General features: G+C 47.4%; 1 protein-coding gene across 2 annotated transcripts in view; it reads left to right on the forward strand.

Annotated features, from left to right (window-relative positions):
- The window catches only part of ZCCHC4 (zinc finger CCHC-type containing 4), a 99,993-nt gene that overhangs the window by 2,474 nt on the left and 76,929 nt on the right, over positions 1–20,590 (forward strand). For both annotated transcript variants that reach the window (XM_075333711.1, XM_075333714.1), the window contains exons 3-6: positions 4,606–4,688; positions 4,830–5,105; positions 9,010–9,090; positions 11,222–11,294. In XM_075333711.1, coding sequence (XP_075189826.1) covers positions 4,606–4,688; positions 4,830–5,105; positions 9,010–9,090; positions 11,222–11,294 — 513 coding nt within the window. The remainder of the gene's footprint in view (positions 1–4,605; positions 4,689–4,829; positions 5,106–9,009; positions 9,091–11,221; positions 11,295–20,590) is intronic.

Below are 20,590 nucleotides of genomic sequence, written 5' to 3' on the forward strand. Positions count from 1 at the left end.
TGGAATTTTCTTGAGAAAATTCCGCATGCCCTCAAAGATTACCGCACCCGCGGTAAAAAACCGCGGGAAACCGCACCCGAAAACCGCATGCGGTTTGCCGCGGTTTTACCGCGGTATTATTCGCGGTATTGCCGCGGTTTTGCCGCGTGCGGGTTGGGATGTGCTTTATTGCATTCAATGCAATAAAGCACATTGAAGGAAAAAAAAAAAAAAAGTCATTTAATTCTGAGAGTAGATAGACAGAAGAATAGATAGAGGGATAGATAGATAGACAGAGGGATAGATAGAGAGATGGATGACAGATCGCTGCATTTCCCACGGTCGGCAGTGAGTTCACATTACCGGCCGTGGGAAATGACCGGTAATTACCTCTGCTGCTTTCATTCAGCGCTGTGTGTTAGTCGCGGCTGGATGGAAGCAGTGCAGGACGTCGGACCTGGATTACGCCGGAGCTTTGTTTGGGGGGGTTAATAAAATGGTGAACGAGGCTTGTTTGTTTTATTTAAAATAAAGGATTTTTCGGTGTGTTTTTTTTCACTTTACTTACGGGTTGATCATGTCAGCTGTCACATAGACGCTGCCATGATCAAGCCTGGGGTTAACCCCTTGTATTACCTTGCCACCACTGCTACACGGTGGCAAGAAGAGCCGAGGACACGCCGGCATTGCCGCATATTGCATGCGACAGTGCCGGGGCAGCTGCGGCTGATATTCTCGGCTGCGGGAGGGGGAGTGAGGCGGGGGACATTACCCCTGCCCCTCTCCCTCCCCAGCCTGAGAATACCGGGCCGCCGCTGTGTGCTTACCTCGGCTGGAGGGTAAATATGCAGCGGAGCCCACGTTCTTTTTTTTCTATATTTCCGTTTTCTTTCTATGTGTGTTCTATATGTCTGTGTCAATGTGATCTATGTGTCTGTGATGTCTGTGTGTGATCTGTGTGTGTGTTTACTCTCTGCACGGCTTCCTCTTCCTGTAATGACATCACTTCCCTGCAAAACCGCAAGCAAGTGATGCACATTACCGGAGGTAAACCGCAAAATACCGCAGGGAATAACGCAGGAAAACGCAGTGAACCGCACAGAATTTGCTGCCTGCGTTATTCCCTGCGGGATTTCATGATTAACATTGGAGTCAATGGAGGGAAATCCCGCAGCGATGTGCGGAAAAGAAGTGACATGCACTTGTTTTTGCTGCGGGATTCCCGCAGCAAAACAAGCAGCTGTTAAATTCCGCCCAGTGCGCACAGGATTTTTTTTCTCCATAGGATTTGCTGGTGATTCACTGCAGAGATGTTATGAACATTTTCTGCAGTGAAACATGCAGCAAATCCGCGGCAAAATCCGCGAAAAATCCGGTAAGTGCGCACATAGCCTTACACATTCAGTATTCGGATGGTCCCACTGAAGTTAGCAGGATCGTCCGAAAAATATCTATTGTGTTAAGAACCTTAACAATTAATGCCCTATGCACAGTATGGGATGGGCATGGGTCTGACATGCCCTGCATCAGCTGATATAAGAGATGTACCAGCAGGAGCCAGCAGTCCTATGCATTGTATAGTGGCTATTGCCGATTATTCCTGTTCATCTCCCAATTAAATGACTAGGATCTGATCTGCAGGACCTGGCCGGAACTGCTATGCAATGCACAGGATTGCTGTTATCAACGCCATACATCCCTTATATCTGGCCGCTGCAAGAATAGATTTCAGCTGATCGGTGAGTGTAAGGCGCTGGACCGTCACCGATCTCGCATTAATGCACAGGTCATCTTTTGTTAAAGGGAGCCTTGCATCTGATCTATGCTGCACAAATGCAGCCAGATACATATATACTCAGAGAATATATGCTTGGAAGATCTGGATGGAGACCATAAACGGAAAGTAGACTGGTCCCTCTTCCCTCCAGCTCTTCCCAGAAGAGACTGACACATCTTTTCCTAGTATACAGTCATGGCCAAAAGTTTTGAGAATGCTACAAATATTAATTTTTACAAAGTCTACTGCTTAAGTTTTTCTAATGGCAATTTGCATATACTCCAGAATGTCATAAAGAGTGATCAGCTTAACAGCAATTACTTGCAAAGTCAATATTGGCTAAGAAAATGAACTTCAACCCCCAAAACACATTTCAACATCATTGCATTCCTGCCTTAAAAGGAGCAGCTAACATTGTTTTAGTGATTGTTCCATTAACACAGGTGTGGCTGTTGATGAGGACAGGGCTGGCGATCAATCAGTCATGATTAAGTAAGAATGACACCACTGGACACTTTAAAAGGAGGCTGGTGCTTGGTATCATTGTTTCTCTTCAGTTAACCATGGTTATCTCTAAAGAAACACGTGCAGCCATCATTGCTCTGCACAAAAATGGCCTAACAGGGAAGAGTATCGCAGCTACAAAGATTGCACCTCAGTCAACAATCTATCGCATCATCAAGAACTTCAAGGAGAGAGCTTCCATTGTTGCCAAAAAGGCTCCAGGGCGCCCAAGAAGGACCAGCAAACGCCAGGACCGTATCTTAAAACTGTTTCAGCTGCGGGATCGGACTACCAGGAGTGCCGAGCTAGCTCAGCAATGGCAGCAGGCTGGTGTGAGTGCTTCTGCACGCACTGTGAGGCGGAGACTCTTTGAGCAAGGCCTGGTTTCAAGGAGGGCAGCAAAGAAGCCACTTCTCTCCAGAAAAAACAATCAGGGACCGACTGATATTCTGCAAAAGGTACAGGGAGTGGACTGCTGAGGACTGGGGTAAAGTCATTTTCTCAGATGAATCCCCTTTTCGATTGTTTGGGACATCTGGAAAACAGCTTATTAGGAGAAGAAGAGGTGAGCGCTACCACCAGTCTTGTCTCATGCCAACTGTTAAGCATCCTGAAACGATTCATGTGTGGGGTTGCGTCTCAGCCAAGGGAATCGGCTCACTCATAGTCTTGCCTAAAAACACAGCCATGAATAAAGAATGGTACCAGAATGTCCTCCAAGAGCAACTTCTCCCAACTGTCCAAGAGCAGTTTAGCGCCCAACAATGCCTTTTCCAGCATGATGGAGCACCTTGCCATAAAGCAGGGGTGGGGAACCGTTTTTCTGTTGGGGGCCATTTGGAAATTTCTACCAACCTTCAGGGGCTGCACAAAATTATCAATGTTTAAATGACCCTGCTATATTGGGTGAAACAATTAATTAACTAGGGGCATGGGGCTGGGGGCACAGGCACCTCACGCGGGGCTGTGGGCACAGGCACCACACGCGGAGCTGTGGGCACAGGCACCACACGCGGAGCTGTGGGCACAGGCACCACACGCGGGGCTGTGGGCACAGGCACCACACGCGGGGCTGTGGGCACAGGCACCACACGCGGGGCTGTGGGCACAGGCACCACACGCGGGGCTGTGGGCACAGGCACCACACGCGGGGCTGTGGGCACAGGCACCACACGCGGGGCTGTGGGCACAGGCACCACACGCGGGGCTGTGGGCACAGGCACCACACGCGGGGCTGTGGGCACAGGCACCACACGGAGGTTGCGCTGCACACAGGACTGGGGGCTGGGCTGCACACAGGACTGGGGGCTGGGCTGCACACAGGACTGGGGGCTGGGCTGCACACAGGACTGGGTGATGGGCAGCACATCAGACAAACACATTTAAAAACCAGAGGGCAACAGATCATGTGAAAATATCATTTTGGTGTCATTCTCAAAACTTTTGGCCATGACTGTACATATGATAGGGAGAGACCTGTGGATCGCTTAGATCAGCGCTGGGAAGAGCTGGCCTAGTCTTGTGTCCGGCTATAGTCCCTAGTGTACATTCAGAGGAAAATATACTTGGCAGCCATAGTGTAGCCAGGCTCTGATTTTTGCTACCCATGATTTGCACCACTTGATTTGGATGACCGGTTCCTTTAAGTATGAGACATGGCCTATAACTGTTCAGCCCGTTGAATGTTTCCAGTAGTAAGCAGCAGAGCTGTGAATTCAGTACTGGGCGATAGTACATATGATACAAGCTGTTACTCAGAAAGTAATGACAGTATCTACATCGTTGCTTAAAGGAATTGTACACTGCAATTTTTTAATAAAAAATTCTTAAATACAGAGACGTTCACTCTTTTAGCAGATCCCCGCTGTTCCTCGGCAGAGCTGCCCTGGTCCCCACAAGACCTATCACTTTCTCCTCTAACAGAGGACATCACAATAGTGTTGCACTCATTCATCGTCCTTGTATTCGTCGGAGCAGTGATGTCCTGTCTCAGCTCTTGCTTCTGGCTTGGGCAGAAAATGACCGCTGCAGTCAGTCTCTGCTGATTGACTCCTGTAGCCAGTGACATTTTTCAAAGGGCAGAAATATGACGGCACTCACCGGTCGGTAAAGTATCCATTATTCCATATAGCATGGAGCACATGGATACATATGGACAACTGCCGTTTCGCACCACCCAAGTGCTTCTTCCTGCTCCCAGTGAAGAAAGTGGGGGCTCAGTTTGGGGGCCGGCAGCGGGATCCACACTGATCGAACAATTGTACCTCTGCATTAGTGATCATCAGTGTAGATTATTCATGTACAGATGCATTAACAACTTGGTATCTTTATGACGATATTGGCAGGTCTCCCCGGCCAGACTTCAGGCAAGAGAGGAGCATAACCGCAGCTGTCAGCCCCCGATGACCCATCAGCAGTACACGGCCAGGTACCAATGATGCTGAGTGCAGATATGGAGGAAAGTTTACTAATCTGGATTCTTCTGTTGTTTGACAAATGCTCATGTATCTGCCATTTTCTTGAATGTTGGGTTTGCGCTATATGACATTAATATTCATATCTATCGCAGGTTTCAAGAGTTCATTGCTCTCCCATTAGCAAAAAGGAAGTTTTGCAGGGAATGTCAGCAGCTGCTACTGGAGAGCGACTGGCAGGAGCACTGCGGCCATCATCTTCTTGGCGATGTGTCCGTCCTACATATGAAGAGGCCCAGTCAGCTGCTGCACCCACTGCAGAACAAGAAGAGTAATGCCCAGTACCTGTTCACAGACAGAAGCTGCACCTTTATCCTGGACACCATCAGCAGCCTGGGCTACACCCGGGTACTGTCTGTGGGAACACCCAGGTATGTCACATAATCATTTAAGGTGCTATCAACCTTTTGGGGGGCCATTTATTTATTTATTTAAATGCATGCATTTGGGATTAAAAATATTTTTTTTGCACAGTTTGCCTGCAGTGACCTCTGTTTTGCACTCCTTCGGTGGCTGCAGAGTGAGTTGCGGTCCTGCACAGGCACACTTTGATCTGCCCTGCGTAGGGCAGATCAAAGTGTTGTAGTGCGCCTGCGCAGGACCTCAACGCCGGCTTGTATGGATGACGTAGGACGCGTCATGCACCTAAGCTTCAGAAGAAGGAGGACAAAGATGGCCGAAAGAGGAGGCGCCACCATCAGAGAATGGAGACGCCCATATGACCCAACTCCACCGCAGTGATAAAATAAATTCTACCTATTTATGTTTAAAAACAAAGTACATGGCATACCGATTGAAGAAAAAATCCACCTCGCCGCAATCTTTATCCAGGATACTCGGTGCGCGGCGTAGAGATAAGAAAAGCTTAACGAGTAACATTTCCTTTATTGTAGATGAATTTTAAAACACCAAGAAGGATAAGAAAGGTAAACACATCTAGAGTGCCATGGACATTAATTGGTTTTACTTTATTATCCTTCCTGGACTTTTAAAAGTTATCTACAATAAAGGAAATTTTACTCGTGAAGCTGGGTCACATTTTCTACACATATTTGGTATCGCTGTGCTGGGCACTGCAATGTACTGGGCACTATAATGGCAGATTTGCAATTTTCACTCCGCAACATTTATTGCTGCTTGTGTCTGAAAATAAATGCAAATCATAGCGACCCCTATCATGAAGTACAATGTGTCACAAAAAAACTTATAAGAATCACTGCTTTCCAGAGTTATTACCGTAGCGCGGGGTGCAGTGAATCAGTACACTCACCCGTCACTGTGTGGAGCCGTTCCCCTGCAGCATCACGATGTCTTCCTGTCTGTGCCGGTCAGCTGATCTGTGTATTGAGCGGTGAGCACAGCGATGACGTCATCACTGTGCGCGCCGCTAGTGTCCACACAGATCAGCTGACCGGCATAAACAGGAAGACATCGCGATGCTGCAGGGGGACGGCTCCACACACGGTGATGGCTCCACACAGCGGCGCTGCAGCTGAGACAGAGAGGAAGATGATCGGTGCTGCAGGGAGTGAGGTAGGGTGAGTATAAACGTTTATTTTTTTTTTCTGTGCCATAGGATACAGGCCATATACTAGGATGGGGGTATTTTATGAGCAGGATGGGGGTATCTTATGAGCAGGGTGGGGTATATGAGCAGGGTGGGGTATATGAGCAGGATGGGGTATATGAGCAGGATGGGGGTGTATAGCAGGATGAGGGTATATGAGCAGGATGGGGTATATGAGCAGGATGGGGGGTATATGAGCAGGATGGGGGGTATATGAGCAGGATGGATGGGGGGTATATGAGCAGGATGGATGGTGTGAGATAGTGGGGCCATGGATATGTGACGGACGGTACGTATCTCCCAGAATGCGTATAGAAACATATGAGAACCCTACATAGTGGTCAGTCCAGTAACCTCCAGGCCAGGTTATGCAGGGGGCTCATGGCCACAGTTCTCATTTAAAAGCTCTTTGTAAAGGCCTGGGTGGGGCAGAGTTGTTTTGTAAGCTGCAGAGCAGGAAGCTGAAGAGAGCTCAGGCCTGTGTGGCACTATAACGCAGGTCTGTGGACCCCCGGGAAGAGCAGAACGGGGTATCGTAAGACCGTCTCCTACGGCAAGGGGTGCCTGTGTGACGGGGACCCGTATGGACGGTGCACAATCCGGCTGTGTTCCGGATGACTTTACCTGTACAGCGAGGACAATCAAGCTGTTTGGATCGGACTGTTTTGGGTCACTGCCTCTTTGTCGTCCTGGGGGACCCCCACCCAGCTACATTATGGTGGAGAACGCGGGCAAGGAGCATTGAGGCATACCCCACCGTTACACCAGCTGAAGACTACGACGGCTCTGTATGTCCATAATTAGGCCGGCTATGCTACAGTATAAACCGGCTGATAACATGGAGGAGCTTCTGCGGCAGTGGGTAACAATTCAGCAAAAGCAACAGGAGCAATTGGGTCTGTTCCAGCAGCAGCACCAGGAATCCCAGCGGCAGCATCAGGAATCCCGGCGGCAGCATCAGGAGACCCAGCGACAACAACAAGAGGTGAATGCATTGCTACGGCAGCAGATTGCGGCCCTGCGTGAGACACCGGCAGCAACTGACTCCGACCGACGGGTGCCCCGGGACAGGGTCCGCTCTGCCCTGCGGAAACTAAGCCTGGAGGATGACGTGGAGGTTTTCCTTACGGTTTTTGAACGCACAGCGGAGCAGGAAAAACTGCCGGCAGGCCAGTGGGCGGAAGTGGTAGCTCCGTTCCTGATAGGGGACGCCCAGAAAGCCTACTTCGACCTCAGCCGGGAGGATGCCTTGGACTACAAGAAATTGAAAGGTGAGATCCTTGCCCGTCTGGGGGTCAATACCTACGTGAGGGCTCAGCGAGTGTTTTCATGGGCCTATGTGGAGACCCGTCCCGCCAGGTCTCAGGCATATGACTTAGTACAACTGGTTAAAAAGTGGTTACAGCCGGAGGTGTTGTCTCCAGCCCAGATGGTGGAAAGGGTGGTGGTCGACCGGTTGGTGCGGACTCTGCCAGTCGCTATTCAACGATGGGTGGGGCAAGGAGACCCGGGTAACCTGGACCCAGGTGGTGAGTTTAGTTGAACGATATACCGCCACACAGGACTTTATACGAGATTCTGCCCCAGTGCGTCAGGCCCGGCGGCCACAGGACCCTGGCCGAGACACACGTACGGCGCTGGTGAACAACAAAAACCAAGCCCATATCGAGGGGGCAACCCCCACTGAGAGTGGCAAAAGACTAGTTCCCCCAAGAATAGTAACAAAAACTAGTGGGGCCACCGCTATGAAGTGCTGGAGATGTCAAGGGCACGGCCATATCGCCGCTTATTGCCCTTTGATTACGGAGCCCATAGATGACGGGGACCCGTATGGACGGTGCACAACCCGGCTGTGTTCCGGATGACTTTACCTGTACAGCGAGGACAATAAAGCTGTTTGGATCAGACTGTTTTGGGTCACTGCCTCTTTGTCGTCCTGGGGGACCCCCACCCCGCTACAATGGGGAGTATATGAGCAGGATGGATGGAGTGTATGAGCAGGATGGGGGTATATGAACAGGATGGATGGGGGTATATGAGCAACATGGATGGGGGTATATGAGCTGGATAGATGGAGTGTATGAGCAGGATCATATACAAGGCAGGAGCATCATTACCAGGATGGGGGTACCTTAGTAGAGAATTTGGGGACATTACCCCCATAACAGTGTCAGCAGCAGATCCTCGCCCCATAACTGTGTGTCATGACCACATTTTTTGGTTAAAATTTTATTTTCCTATTTTCCTCCTCTAAAACCAGGGTGCATCTTATGGTACGGTGCGCCTTATAGTATAAATTGACAGTGGTCAGAATTGTACAATTGGCCTAGTCAAATAGGTGAAAACAGGCTGGGGGTGAAGGGGTTAATTGTAATGATTCTGTACGCAATATAACCAGGTCTGCCAGAATGAGCTTTTCTCTTATCGCATCTCTTGTCGATGATTCATTGTAGCCTTAAACAAATAAATCTTTATTTTTATATAGCGCTAATATATTCCGCAGCACTTTACATACATCAACAACACAGTCCCCATTGGGGCTCACAATCTAAATTCCCTATCAGTATGTCTTTGGAGTGTGGGAGGAAACCCACACAAACACTGGGAGAACATACAAACTCCTTGCAGATGTTGACCCTTCAACTTTCTTGGTCAAGTGATCGGTCATAACCCGTCTTTTGTGTTGAGCGCTATATATTATATTTCAGATTACACGAGTGGATAAGATTAAAATCCTCGGAAGACTCCAAACCAAAGGTGAAGAGTCTCTTGTTAGATATTGACTTCAGGTAAGGAGAATGCTTATGTCCTCTATGATGTAGCCATAGATTACCATTACATGTAATGCTCCTACCATTTATTAGCTGTAATGTAGTTTCCCAACTATGTTTGAGCCTATATGGATCAGCTTCCCATTCAATGAGATGACTTTAAAGACTGACATGGAGCCTGGTCCAACAATTACAATATTCTGCCTACTCACCTGTCGAGAGTGTTGGGCGACCACCATACACTTTAGGCCGGTTTCACATTTGCGTCGTTTTGACGGAAACGGAATCCAGCACAGATGCAGCACAGTTCATTCATTTACTGTGGAAGCGCGACACCATGCGGTTATGTGCTTCATACACAACCGCCTGTGTCCACATGGTGTCGCTCTTCCACTGTAAATAAATGAACTGTACTGCATCTGTGCTGGATTCTGTTTCCGTCAAAATGGCGCAAATGGGAAACCGGCCTTAGATGGTTGGCCAATGGCGCAGCAATTGGCGGATTTCGGAAAATGTTTATTTTATTTATGGGGGCCTTAAAGAAAACCTCATAGTGAAATATTACAAAATGTAAACCTTTCTCAATTATATGTCATTTGGAAAATTAATAACATTCCTCATTAATTTAGTGATCTAAGCCCTGTCCCTTTTAAGAGAAGGAGACTGAAGTTGAGAGTAGCACTATATTTGACAGCTGTTTGAGAGTTTCTGTTTTCCGGCTGGGAAATGCCATTTTGTGGTTAGAGCCTGAGAGAATGCAGCATGTAAAAATTACAGTAGAGTCTTTTTACTTCATGCTGAATGTAGTTATATGTGTGCAAAATGAGATTGATTCTTGTAGATTATGGAGCAGGAAGAGGATAGAAGCAGTAGCAGAGGTAAATCCTACAGTGTTTTCTGGGAGGATTCACTGCTGCTTAATCTGTACAGTACGTAATAATAGACTTAGATCAACTCTTTTACAAGCAGCTGTGTCCTCTCATTAGCAGAACAACCCTTTAGAAACAGCTATGTCCTCCTCCTTTAGCTTATAATACACAGGATGGCTTATTACTTATGTATTCCTACATGCTATTGTTTTGTATGATAACTAGTAATAATAATAATAATATTTATTCATTTATATAGCGCTATTAATTCCACAGCGCTTTACATACATTGGCAACACTGTCCCCATCGGAGCTCACAAACTAAGTTCCCTATCAGTATGTTTTTGGAGTGTGGGAGGAAACCCACGCAGACACGGGGAGAACATACAAACTCCTTACAAATGTTGTCCTTGGTGGGATTTGAACCCAGGACCCCAGCGCTGCAAGACTACAGTGCTAACCACTGAGCCACCGTGCCGCCCAGTCAATATTGAATAAGATTCAGTCTCCTGGAAGAAGGGAAGAAAGTGTTCTCCTGTTTTGTGTCTTAATAATTCACTGCTCATTGAGGTGCAATTTGTACGATTCACCATGTTTGTGAATCTGTTTAGGAGAATTTACAAGAAACATAATCCATTCTCCAATTTTATTTATTGGACAAGCGATTTGACAAAACAAGCAAATTGATGAGTCCACCCTAAATCCTAATCTCCATGTACCATTCAGATGCTGTATAGTATAGTCTCCCTTCTCACACTTTGGTACATCACAGCCTCAGCGGAGTTTGAGCTCTCTGTATAAAAAAAAAGTGAAAGTAAACCTTCATGGCTTTAATATTGAGAGAAATAAATTGGTTTGCTCATGAAATATATTTAAAGGGGTTGTCCACTACTAGGACAACTCCTTCTGATTCCACATGTTTCTCCCAGGTGAAATAAAAAAAGCCTCTTCTCACCTTCCGTACCGGCGCAGTTGCAGCGGCCCGCTTGACATTGTGACGTCAACCGAGTCCCTCTTCCAATCAGCGCTGGCTTCTGTCTCCCCGCCTTCAGACCAAACAATCAACAGGAAGTGAGCAGCATCGGCAGAGCTCACTTCCTGTTGATTAACTCGTTTGGTCCTAAGGTGGGGAGACAGAAGCCGACGCTGATTGGAAGAGGGGCTATCCCATGACAACTGTTTAGAGGCTGTGTATGTGATGACAGGTTCCTGAAGCCCCTGGAAGAGAGTGATGCTATCTCTGTGTCTATTAATAATCTCTTTTTCATCTTTTATTTCAGGTATTCTCAGTTTTATGGGAAGGATGAATTTTGTCATTACAACATGTTTAATCACCATTTTTTTGGTGGAGAGGTAATGATTTGTATTTTATCTAAGTCTATAATCTAAGGCTATGTGCCCACGGGAGCTCACACCCGTAGATATATCCGCAGGAATGTCCACAGGTTTCCCGCAGCAGCTCCCCGAAAGCCATACATAGCTGAGGCATTCCAGCAAAATATCTGCGGAAAACCTGTGGACATTCATGCAGCTTAGGCTAGGTTCACATTTCCGTTGTTTTAAATCCGTCAGTAATGGATTAGTTGTTTTTTAGATGTCAGCTGACGCAACGGATGTGTTTTTCACAGGATTCCTTTCACAGGAATCCTGTGAAAAAACTGATCCGTCGCGTCCGTTACATCCGCTGTGCGTCCGTTTTTTGATGGATCAGTCATGATCCGTTTGTGTTTGGGACAGCCCAGTGGGTGTGCCAAACATACTGGGCATGCTCAGTAGAGCATGACGGAATCAGCACTGGATTACAACGGAATCCAGCACCATAGACATCCATTTCAAGCTTGATGGATGGCGACGGATTCCTGCACGGTGCGTTAATTTTGACGGCCCGAAAGACGTTACACTCGGCGTTGTTCCCGCCCGGCGGTCATTCCAAAAATGACTGACCGCGGCGCAGCGGATGCAACGCAAGGTCATCAGTCGCAATCCGCCACTAATATAAGTCTATGGGACACAACGGAATCCGCTAAACGGATGCTGTTGTTTACCATAGCCGCGGATTGTGACTTCATTTTATTTTAACGTGATTTCATTTTAACGGAAATGTGAACCTAGCCTTACCTGCAGAATTCTCGGCCTCTCTCTCCATAGTGGAAGACCGAGATTTCTGCAGGTATTTCCACAGGAATAATTGACATGCAGTTTTGTGCGGCTGTAGGACATCCGCAGCATATTCCGCAGCCGCACATACCGCAGCATGGACACAGCACTCACCATGTCCCATAGGATAACATGGGGAGTGTCTGTACTTGCTGAAACCTGCAGATTTATCTAGAAAATCCAGATAAATCCGAAGGTTTTCCACGGGCAAAATCCGCATGTGCGAGCTCCCGTGGGCACACAGCGTAAGACCTCATTCAGACGGCAGTGGGTCCTATCTGTGATTTTCACAGCTAGTACATGTCTCCATTGTGGTCTATGGGGCTGTTTACATGTCTGTGTTTTTTATTTATTTATTATTTGGACTGGGTCTTTAACCTCATAACGACGGCCGTACGACTTAAAGCGGCGGCAAAACAGGGTACTTATTCTGTTCCGCCGCTTTAAAGCGGCGGCCCGAAAAAACCCTGTAGCGCCCCCCAGCGACCGAAAATCTCGGGGGTTTCAGCTACCGGGGGTAGCTGAGACCCCCCAGATTATGAATCGGGGTGTTTTTTTTGGACCCCGATCATGTGATCGGCGGTATACACCGTATACCGACGAACACATGAAAAAAAAAGAAATGGCCGGTAAAACTGATTTCTTTTTCATCTGACATGATCAAACATGTCAGATGAGAAAGAAATCTAACCCCCTAGTGCCCCCAAAGCCCCCGGTACCGGAGAGTCCCCCCACCCCCACCCCTACCCCCACCGGACATCCAAAATGGCGCCGAAGCGCACAGAAAACTGCCGCCGGCGCCGGCTCTGCAGTCATTTCCCTCCGATCTGAAATGATCAAACATTTCAGATCGGAGGGAAATGTCCTCCCCCTGACCCCTCCTCCGGTCCACCGAAGCCCTCTGGTCACCGGAGCCCCCTCCGGTTCTCCAGAGCCACCACCCCCCTCCCCCCTCCGGAGCGTGGAAGATGGCGGCGCACAGCGCGCGGCCGCCTTCATTCTGCTCTTTCTGCCGCATGTGACACGTCACATGCGGCAGAAAGGTGTCCCCAGGTCCCACTAGGTCACCCCCCGTCACCCCCCGTCACCCCCCCCCCCAAGCCCCCGGTTATACGTTACCTGTCTGCCGCTCCGGGCCCGCGATCGCCGCCTCCTTCTTCAATGCTGGCGGCGCATGCGCAGACAGCGGCTGTCAGCTGGATCCCTGCAAGCAGGAATCCTGCTGACGTCGCTGATGCACAGGCTCCACTGTGGACCGGGGGAGGGTGAGTGCAGTGATCTGCAGCCACACTCCTCACATGGAGAGGCTGCTGTTCCAGAAAATGGGGGGTACGTTCTGTGAGCGTGCCCCTCATATTCTGGAATGAGGTTACTGCAGGTCACTCTGCCCTAGGTTGGACCGGGGCAGTGTGAGTGCAGTATTCTCAGATTACTGCACCCACACTGCTCATGGAGAGCTTGCTCTTCCAGAAAATGGGGGATACGTTCCCTGAACGTGCCCCCCATATTCTAGAAGATCCAGAGCCGGCGTGGGACCTCCAAAATGGATTACAGCGACCGGAATTTCTTTATTTTCAATAAATTGGTAAAAGAGGAATGTTTCGGGGAGTGTTTTTTCAAATAAATTTTTTTTTTGTCTTTTTTTTTCTATTACTGACTGGGTTAGTGATGTCGGGTATCTGTTCAGATGCCGTGACATCACTAACCCCAGGGCTTGATGCCAGGTGACATTACAGCTGGTATCAACCCCATATATTACCCCGTCTGCCACCGCACCAGGGCGCGGGATGAGCTGGGGCGAAGCGCCAGGATTGGCGCATCTAATGGATGCGCCACTTCTGGGGCGGCTGCGGCCTGCTATTTTTAGGCTGGGAAGAGTCCAATAACCATGGCTCTTCCCACCCTGAGAATACCAGACCCCAGCTGTCCGCTTCACCTTGGCTGGTGATCTAATTTGGGGGGGACCCCACGTTTTTTTTTTTTTTAAAAAACGCCTGGGGAGCCCTCCAAATTGATCACCAGCCAAGGTGAAGCTGTCAGCTGTGGTTTGCAGGCTACAGCTGTCTGCTTTACCCTAGCTGGCTATCAAAAATAGGGGGGACCCCACGTCGTTTATTTTAATTATTAATTTTTTGGGGGGCTAAATACAAGGCTAGGCACCCTTTAGTGCCACATGAAAGGCACTAAAGGGCGCCAGCTTAGAATATGCAGGGGAATGGGACGTTATATTTGTTTGACATCTATCCATTCATCCATTGTAGCATTTTACGCTGTGTGCCCACAATCAGGGTTTGCAGCGTTTTGGGCGCAGAGTGTTTTCCCTGTGTCCATAACGCTGCGTTGTGCAGTAGAAGCACAGTGGAAGGATTTTTAGAAATCCCATGCCCAATGTGCTTCTTTTCTCCGCAGCATAAACCGACCTGTGGCGCAGCTTCCCGAGCCTCAGCATGTCAATTTATGCTGCGGAGATGAGTGTTCTCTGCAGGTAGCATAGAGCTCCACAGCGGCCTGAACCCAAATCGTGGGCTTGGGCAGCTGCGTTCTCCCGTGGACAACACTCACATCTCTGCAGGAGGCTGACACTGTGTACTAGACGCCGTGTCGCTGGATCATGGCCACATAGCCTAACAGTGAGACATTTGTTGCTACAGCAACATTTTTGTGAAGTACCTGTGGATTCAAAATGCTTACTATACTCCTGAATAAAATCCAGTTTCCAAAATGGGGTCACTTGTGGGGGTTTTCTGATGTATAGGTACCCAAGGGGCCCTGCTAATGTGCCATGGTGCGCGCAATTTATTTCAACTTTTCCAGAATTCAAATGGTGCTCCCTCCATTCCAAGCCCTCTCATTTATCCAAACAGAGGTTTTTGGCCACATGTGGGGTATCCCTGTGCTCATAAGACATTGGATAACAACCTGTTGGGTCCACGGTTTGTTGTTGTCTCTTGAAAAAGTGAGAAATTTGATGCTAAAGCAACAGTTTTGTGAAAAAAATGAAAATTTTCAATATGGCAACCTAAGCTTATCAAATTCTGTGAAGTATTCGTGGATTCAAACTGCTCACTATACACCTACATAAAAGCCTTGAGGTGTCTTGTTTCCAGAATGGAGTCACTTGTGGGGGACCGCCACTGTTTAGGCACCTCAGGGGCTCTCCAAACGCAACCTGGCGTCCGCTATTGATTCCAGCCAATTTTGCAGTCAAATTGCACTCCTTCCCTTCCGAGCCCTGCCATGCGCCCAAACAGTTGATTTCCACCACATATAAGGTATCGCCAAACTCAGGAGAAATTGCACAATAAATGTTATGCTGAATTTTTTCCTTTTACTCTTGTAAAAAAAAAAGCTACCTGGTTGAAATAACAATTTTGTGGTAAAATTTTATTTTTTTTTTTTCATGGCTCAACGTTATAAAATTCTGTGAAGCACCTGAGGGTTCAGGGTACTCACCAAACATCTAGATAAATTCCTTGAGGGGCCTAGTTTCCAAAATGGGGCCACTTGTGCGGGGTTTCTGCTGTTTAGGTACCTTAGGGGACCTCCAAATGCGACATGGTGCCCGCAATCTTTTTCAGCCAAATTTCCTTTCTAAAATTCAAATATTGCTCCTTTCGTTCCAAGCCCTCCCATTTGTCCAAACAAAGGTTTCAGACCACATGTGAGATATCACCGCGCTCATAAAAAAGTGGTTAACAAACCTTGAGGTCAAATTTTTGGAATTACCTCTTGAAAAAGTGAGAAAATTGATGCTAAAGCAACATTTTTGAGAAAATTATTAAAATTTTCAATATGACAACGTAACGTTAACAAAATCTGTGAAGTACCTGTGGATCTAAAATGCTCACTATACCCCTAGATAGAAGCCTTGAGGGGTCTAGTTTCCAAAATGGTGTCACTTGTGAGGGATTTCTTCTGTTTAGGTACCTTAGCGGACCTGTAAATGCAACATGGTGCCCGCAATCTATTTCAGCCAAATTTGCTTTCCAAAATTCAAATATTGCTCCTTTTGTTCCGAGCCCTCCCATTTGTCCAAACAGAGGTTTCTGACCACATGTGGGGTATCGGCGCGCTCATAAGAAAGTGGGGAACAAGTTTTGAGGTCCATTTTGTTGTGTTATTTCTTCTAAAAGTGAATAAATTTGGGTTAGAGCAACATTTTTAGGTAAAATTTAATTTTTGCTTTTTTTCATTCCACATTGCTTTTGTTCATGTGAAGCACCTGAAGGGTTAATAAACTTCTTGAATGTGGTTTTGAGTACTTTGGGGGGTGCAGTTTTTAGAATGGTGTCACTTTTGGGTATTTTCTGTCATCTAGGCCTATTGAAGTCACTTCAAATGTGATGTGGTCCCTAAAAAACTGGTTTTGTAAATTTTGATGTAAAAATGAGAAATCGCTGATAAACTTTGAACCCCTATAACTTCCTAACGAAAAAAAATTTTGTTTCCAAAATTGTGCTGATGTAAAGTAGACATGTGGGAAATGTTATTTATTAACTATTTTGTGTCACAGAAATCTCTGGTTTAACGGTATAAAAATTCAAAAGTTGAAAATTGCTAAATTTTCAAAATTTTTGCCAATATTCAATTTTTTTCATAAATAAACACAAAAAATATTGTCCTAAATTTGGTACTAACATGAAGTCCAATATGTGACGAAAAAACAATCTCAGAATCACCGGGATCCGTTGAAGCGTTCCAGAGTTATAACCTCATGAAGTGACACTGGTCAGAATTGCAAAATTTGGTCTGGTCATTAAGGTGAAAATTAGCTCCGTCACTAAAGGGTTAAAAAACCCCAAAACGAGACGTCCATTTTTGATCCTAGTCCCAGATTAGACCCGCCCATTCCAATCCATGTGTTAGTGAAAAAAGGATGCCACACTAATGGTATGAGCCCTTAATTTTTTGTAACCCCTTCACAACCTTTGACATAATGGTACATCAAAGGACATGTTCCTGCCTTTCCCCGCACTGGTTTAATCAGCCATCATGTGCCTCTATCAGCTGCAGGTGCATCAGAGATCTGCCCACAGCTTGTATCTTGTTAAATATATCTGTCAATCTCTGACAGCGACATTTAACCTGCACCGGCAGGGATCGCAGCATTCTCCACTGCCATCATGATCGCTGGGCACCGAATGGTTGTCATGATAGCCAGGGGTTAGCCGATGACCTCCATGCCTGTCATCACAAACCTCCTGTGAACGCCTTCATAGAGCCGGCCTTCATAGATGGTGATTTCTGCTGATGCCCTGCTGTGTACAGCACAAGCAATTTGCCAGTCTCCGCTTCAAGTCTCCCAAGGGGACTATTAAATATAATAAAAAGGGGGAAAATGAAAAAGATTTTAAAAATTTGAAAAAAACCACAAAAGATCAAATCACCCCCCTTTTGCCCCATTGAGAAATAAAATAAAAAAAATACACATTTGGTATATCGGACTTTTACAAAAGCAGTGATAGCAAAATCTCTAATATATAAAGCTGAATGTGTGTGTGTGTGTGTGTGTGTCCGGGATTGGCATCTGCACCGTCGCAGCTACAGCCACAATATTTTGCACACTCACACGTCTGGACCCCGAGAGCGTCATAGGCTATGTTTTGAGGGGAAATTTTAACCCCACGCTTTACATTTATTCGCCAAAAAACCTGCCTCCATTAAAGCGAATGGAGCTGGGAGCCACAGTGCAGCCAGAACTTCAGAAGAATGCGCAGCCACGCCCTTACATGGAATGTTGGCGTGTCACAATGCAGCCAGGGAAAGAGACAGACACAGACAGGGAAAGAGGCAGACACAGACAGGGTAAGAAACAAGCATAGACAGGGTAAGAGACAGACACAAAGAGACAGACACAAACAAAGAGACAGACTGACAGGGAAAGAGAGACAGGTTAAGAGACAGACAAAGAGACAGACACAGGGAAACAGACAGACAGGGAAAGAGAGGGACAGAGACAGACAGGGTAAGAGACAGACAAAGACAGGTAAAGAGACAGACAAAGAGACTGACAGGGAAAGAGACAGACAGGGTAAGAGAGGGACAGAGACAGACAAGGTAAGAGACAGACAAAGACAGGTAAAGAGACAGACAAAGAGACAGACACAGGGAAAGAGAGGGAAAGAGACAGACAAGGAAAGAGACAGACGGAGAGAGAGACAGACAAAGAAAGAAAGAGAGAGACAGATATATACAGAGGGGGAGACAGACATTATAATTACATTTCTATCTATTTGTTTTGTGGTGTTTGTGTGCAGAACACATTTTTGTTAATACATTCTATTTCTTTATCGTTTTTTTGGGAGACCCAGACCATGGGTGTTTAGCTTCTGCCTCCGGAGGACACACAAAGTACTACACTTAAAAGTGTAGCTGCTCCCTCTGAGCTTATACACCCCCTGGTAGCCAGTCCTAGCCAGTTTATTGCTTTGTGTCAGGAGGTATACATCCACACATGCATTCTCATCTGATTTGTTTGACTTTTGGAAAGAGTTTGAAGAAAAGCGGGTCCATGTCTGGACTCCCGGCATGTCCCTTCTCACCCCACTGTGTCGGCGGTGTTGTTAAGGTTGATTTACAAGGCTGCAGCCTTACATGCCGCGCTCCTTCACCATCCGTTCTGGGCTCTGGCTTGAAGTGGGAGCCAGCACGGTCTCCATGCCTGGCAGGAGTCCGGTCTCCATCCACAACCCCTTCAGGATTCTGTTGGACCGGAGCACTCATCCCCAGGGACATGGCCCTGCGTCTCAGCAGCTAAGTACCTGAGACGTTTATGTTGGGGGTCCCGGTTCTTTATTGTAAGGGGAGAGTATGCTGTATGTGATTGTTTTAACTTTTCCGGCGGGTTCTCTAGCTTTTGCCTGAGAACCGCGCCGATGGTGCCTGCTTGTTGGCCTCACCGCTTAAATTTAGGCCCCTGCTTCGCCGGAGGCCTAGTTTCATTTTCCTGCCCTCGCATGTCACTCATGCAGAGGGACAGGTTCGGCTCCTCCCGGCGGCCGTTCTACACAGGGGAGGGACACTCCCCACTGCTGGGGCGTCCCTCCTTCCCTGCAGGTCTCTATAGCCCTCCAGTTCCCGCTCTTTTATAGGAACGCCCTCTTCTCAGGCAGAGTTCACTCTGCTCTGGGACATCCTGCATTCTGCATCTCTGCTGAGGTGCTGCGACTGGGGGACCGGGCTTCGGGATCTGGAGGGCACACAACACCGCGCTCAGCGGTCTGGTAAGCCACAGCCGGTCTCCGGTTGTGGACCTCTGTATATTCTCCCTGGGGTTCATTCTCTGCAAAGCCCCCACTCCAGCAGCATGTCTCACACAAGGAGCAAGGCTCCAAAGCTTTATTCTGCATGCACTGCATGTAAGCTCCTGCTGCCTGAGCCGAGCACCTATCCATATTGTGATGTCTGCTCTAACTTGGCGGTGCCACAGCCTGGAGTCTCACCCCCAGTGGTCTCTCAGGCTGCTGCTGCACCTGTGACTGAACCCCCGGCCTGGGTAGAGTCCTTTTCTAGGTCCATATCCCAGTCATTTGCTGAGTCCATGGGACTTTTGTCCAGGACTTTGATGAATATGCAGCAGCCTCCCTCACAGGGTGCCTCTAATACTCTTGACAGAGGACTCCTATCCTCTGACCTCCGTCCATCGGAGCTCACGGAGGATTCATTATCTGATCCCAGACCCCGTCCTTCTAAGAGAAGGCACAGGGTTTTCTCCCCCTCCCCATCCCACGGCTCTGTCTCAAGAGCTGACTCTCAAGATGAGGAGGATGCTCTCGCTGGGGGCTCGGAGGCTATGTATCCCATCGATTTCTCTGAGGGTGACTCAGATCTTAGTGATTTGATTGCTTCTATTAATTCTGTGCTGGATCTCAATCCGCTGTATTAGCAAAGTGAATAAATTAATTACGCCTAAAAATTAACTTTTAATATTATCAAAATAAGTAAAAAGGTCAGAAAAGGACCTGGTTTAAAAAGACAAACAATAGAGAAAATTAGCCAGAACCATTCATCCTGATCCAAACGGACCAACTGGCTAACACATAAAACACCCTATGGTTTGAGGATGTGAGTATTGTGTCAATAAACGATGCTGCATGTAAGTCGCATTAATAGCAGCAGTAGCAATAACGAGAGGAAAAAGGAACGGTCTTACCCCATCTGCCGTATACCCATTTCCTGGTTACTGTAAACACCTGATGCTGGATGGTTTTGATTTACCAAAAAGCAGGATACCCGGTCTTCAGACCTATGACCTAGGATCCCCACAGGTAACAAACGCATATCCAGCGGTGTGAAAGCTTCTCCCAACGCGTTTCTTTAGATTATATCATCAGGGGAGATGTCCGGTCATACATATGACCCACACAATATAGCACAGAAATACTGCAGAACAAACATGACAAACAAAACTCCGTCACAAAAGAGTCCTCGCCATCAAGGCACACCGGCACATCACAAGCGCGCAGCGGGTAACTTACTTCCATCAGGATCAA

Source organism: Anomaloglossus baeobatrachus, chromosome 1 (genome assembly GCF_048569485.1).
Source record: "Anomaloglossus baeobatrachus isolate aAnoBae1 chromosome 1, aAnoBae1.hap1, whole genome shotgun sequence".
NCBI lineage: Eukaryota > Metazoa > Chordata > Amphibia > Anura > Aromobatidae > Anomaloglossus > Anomaloglossus baeobatrachus.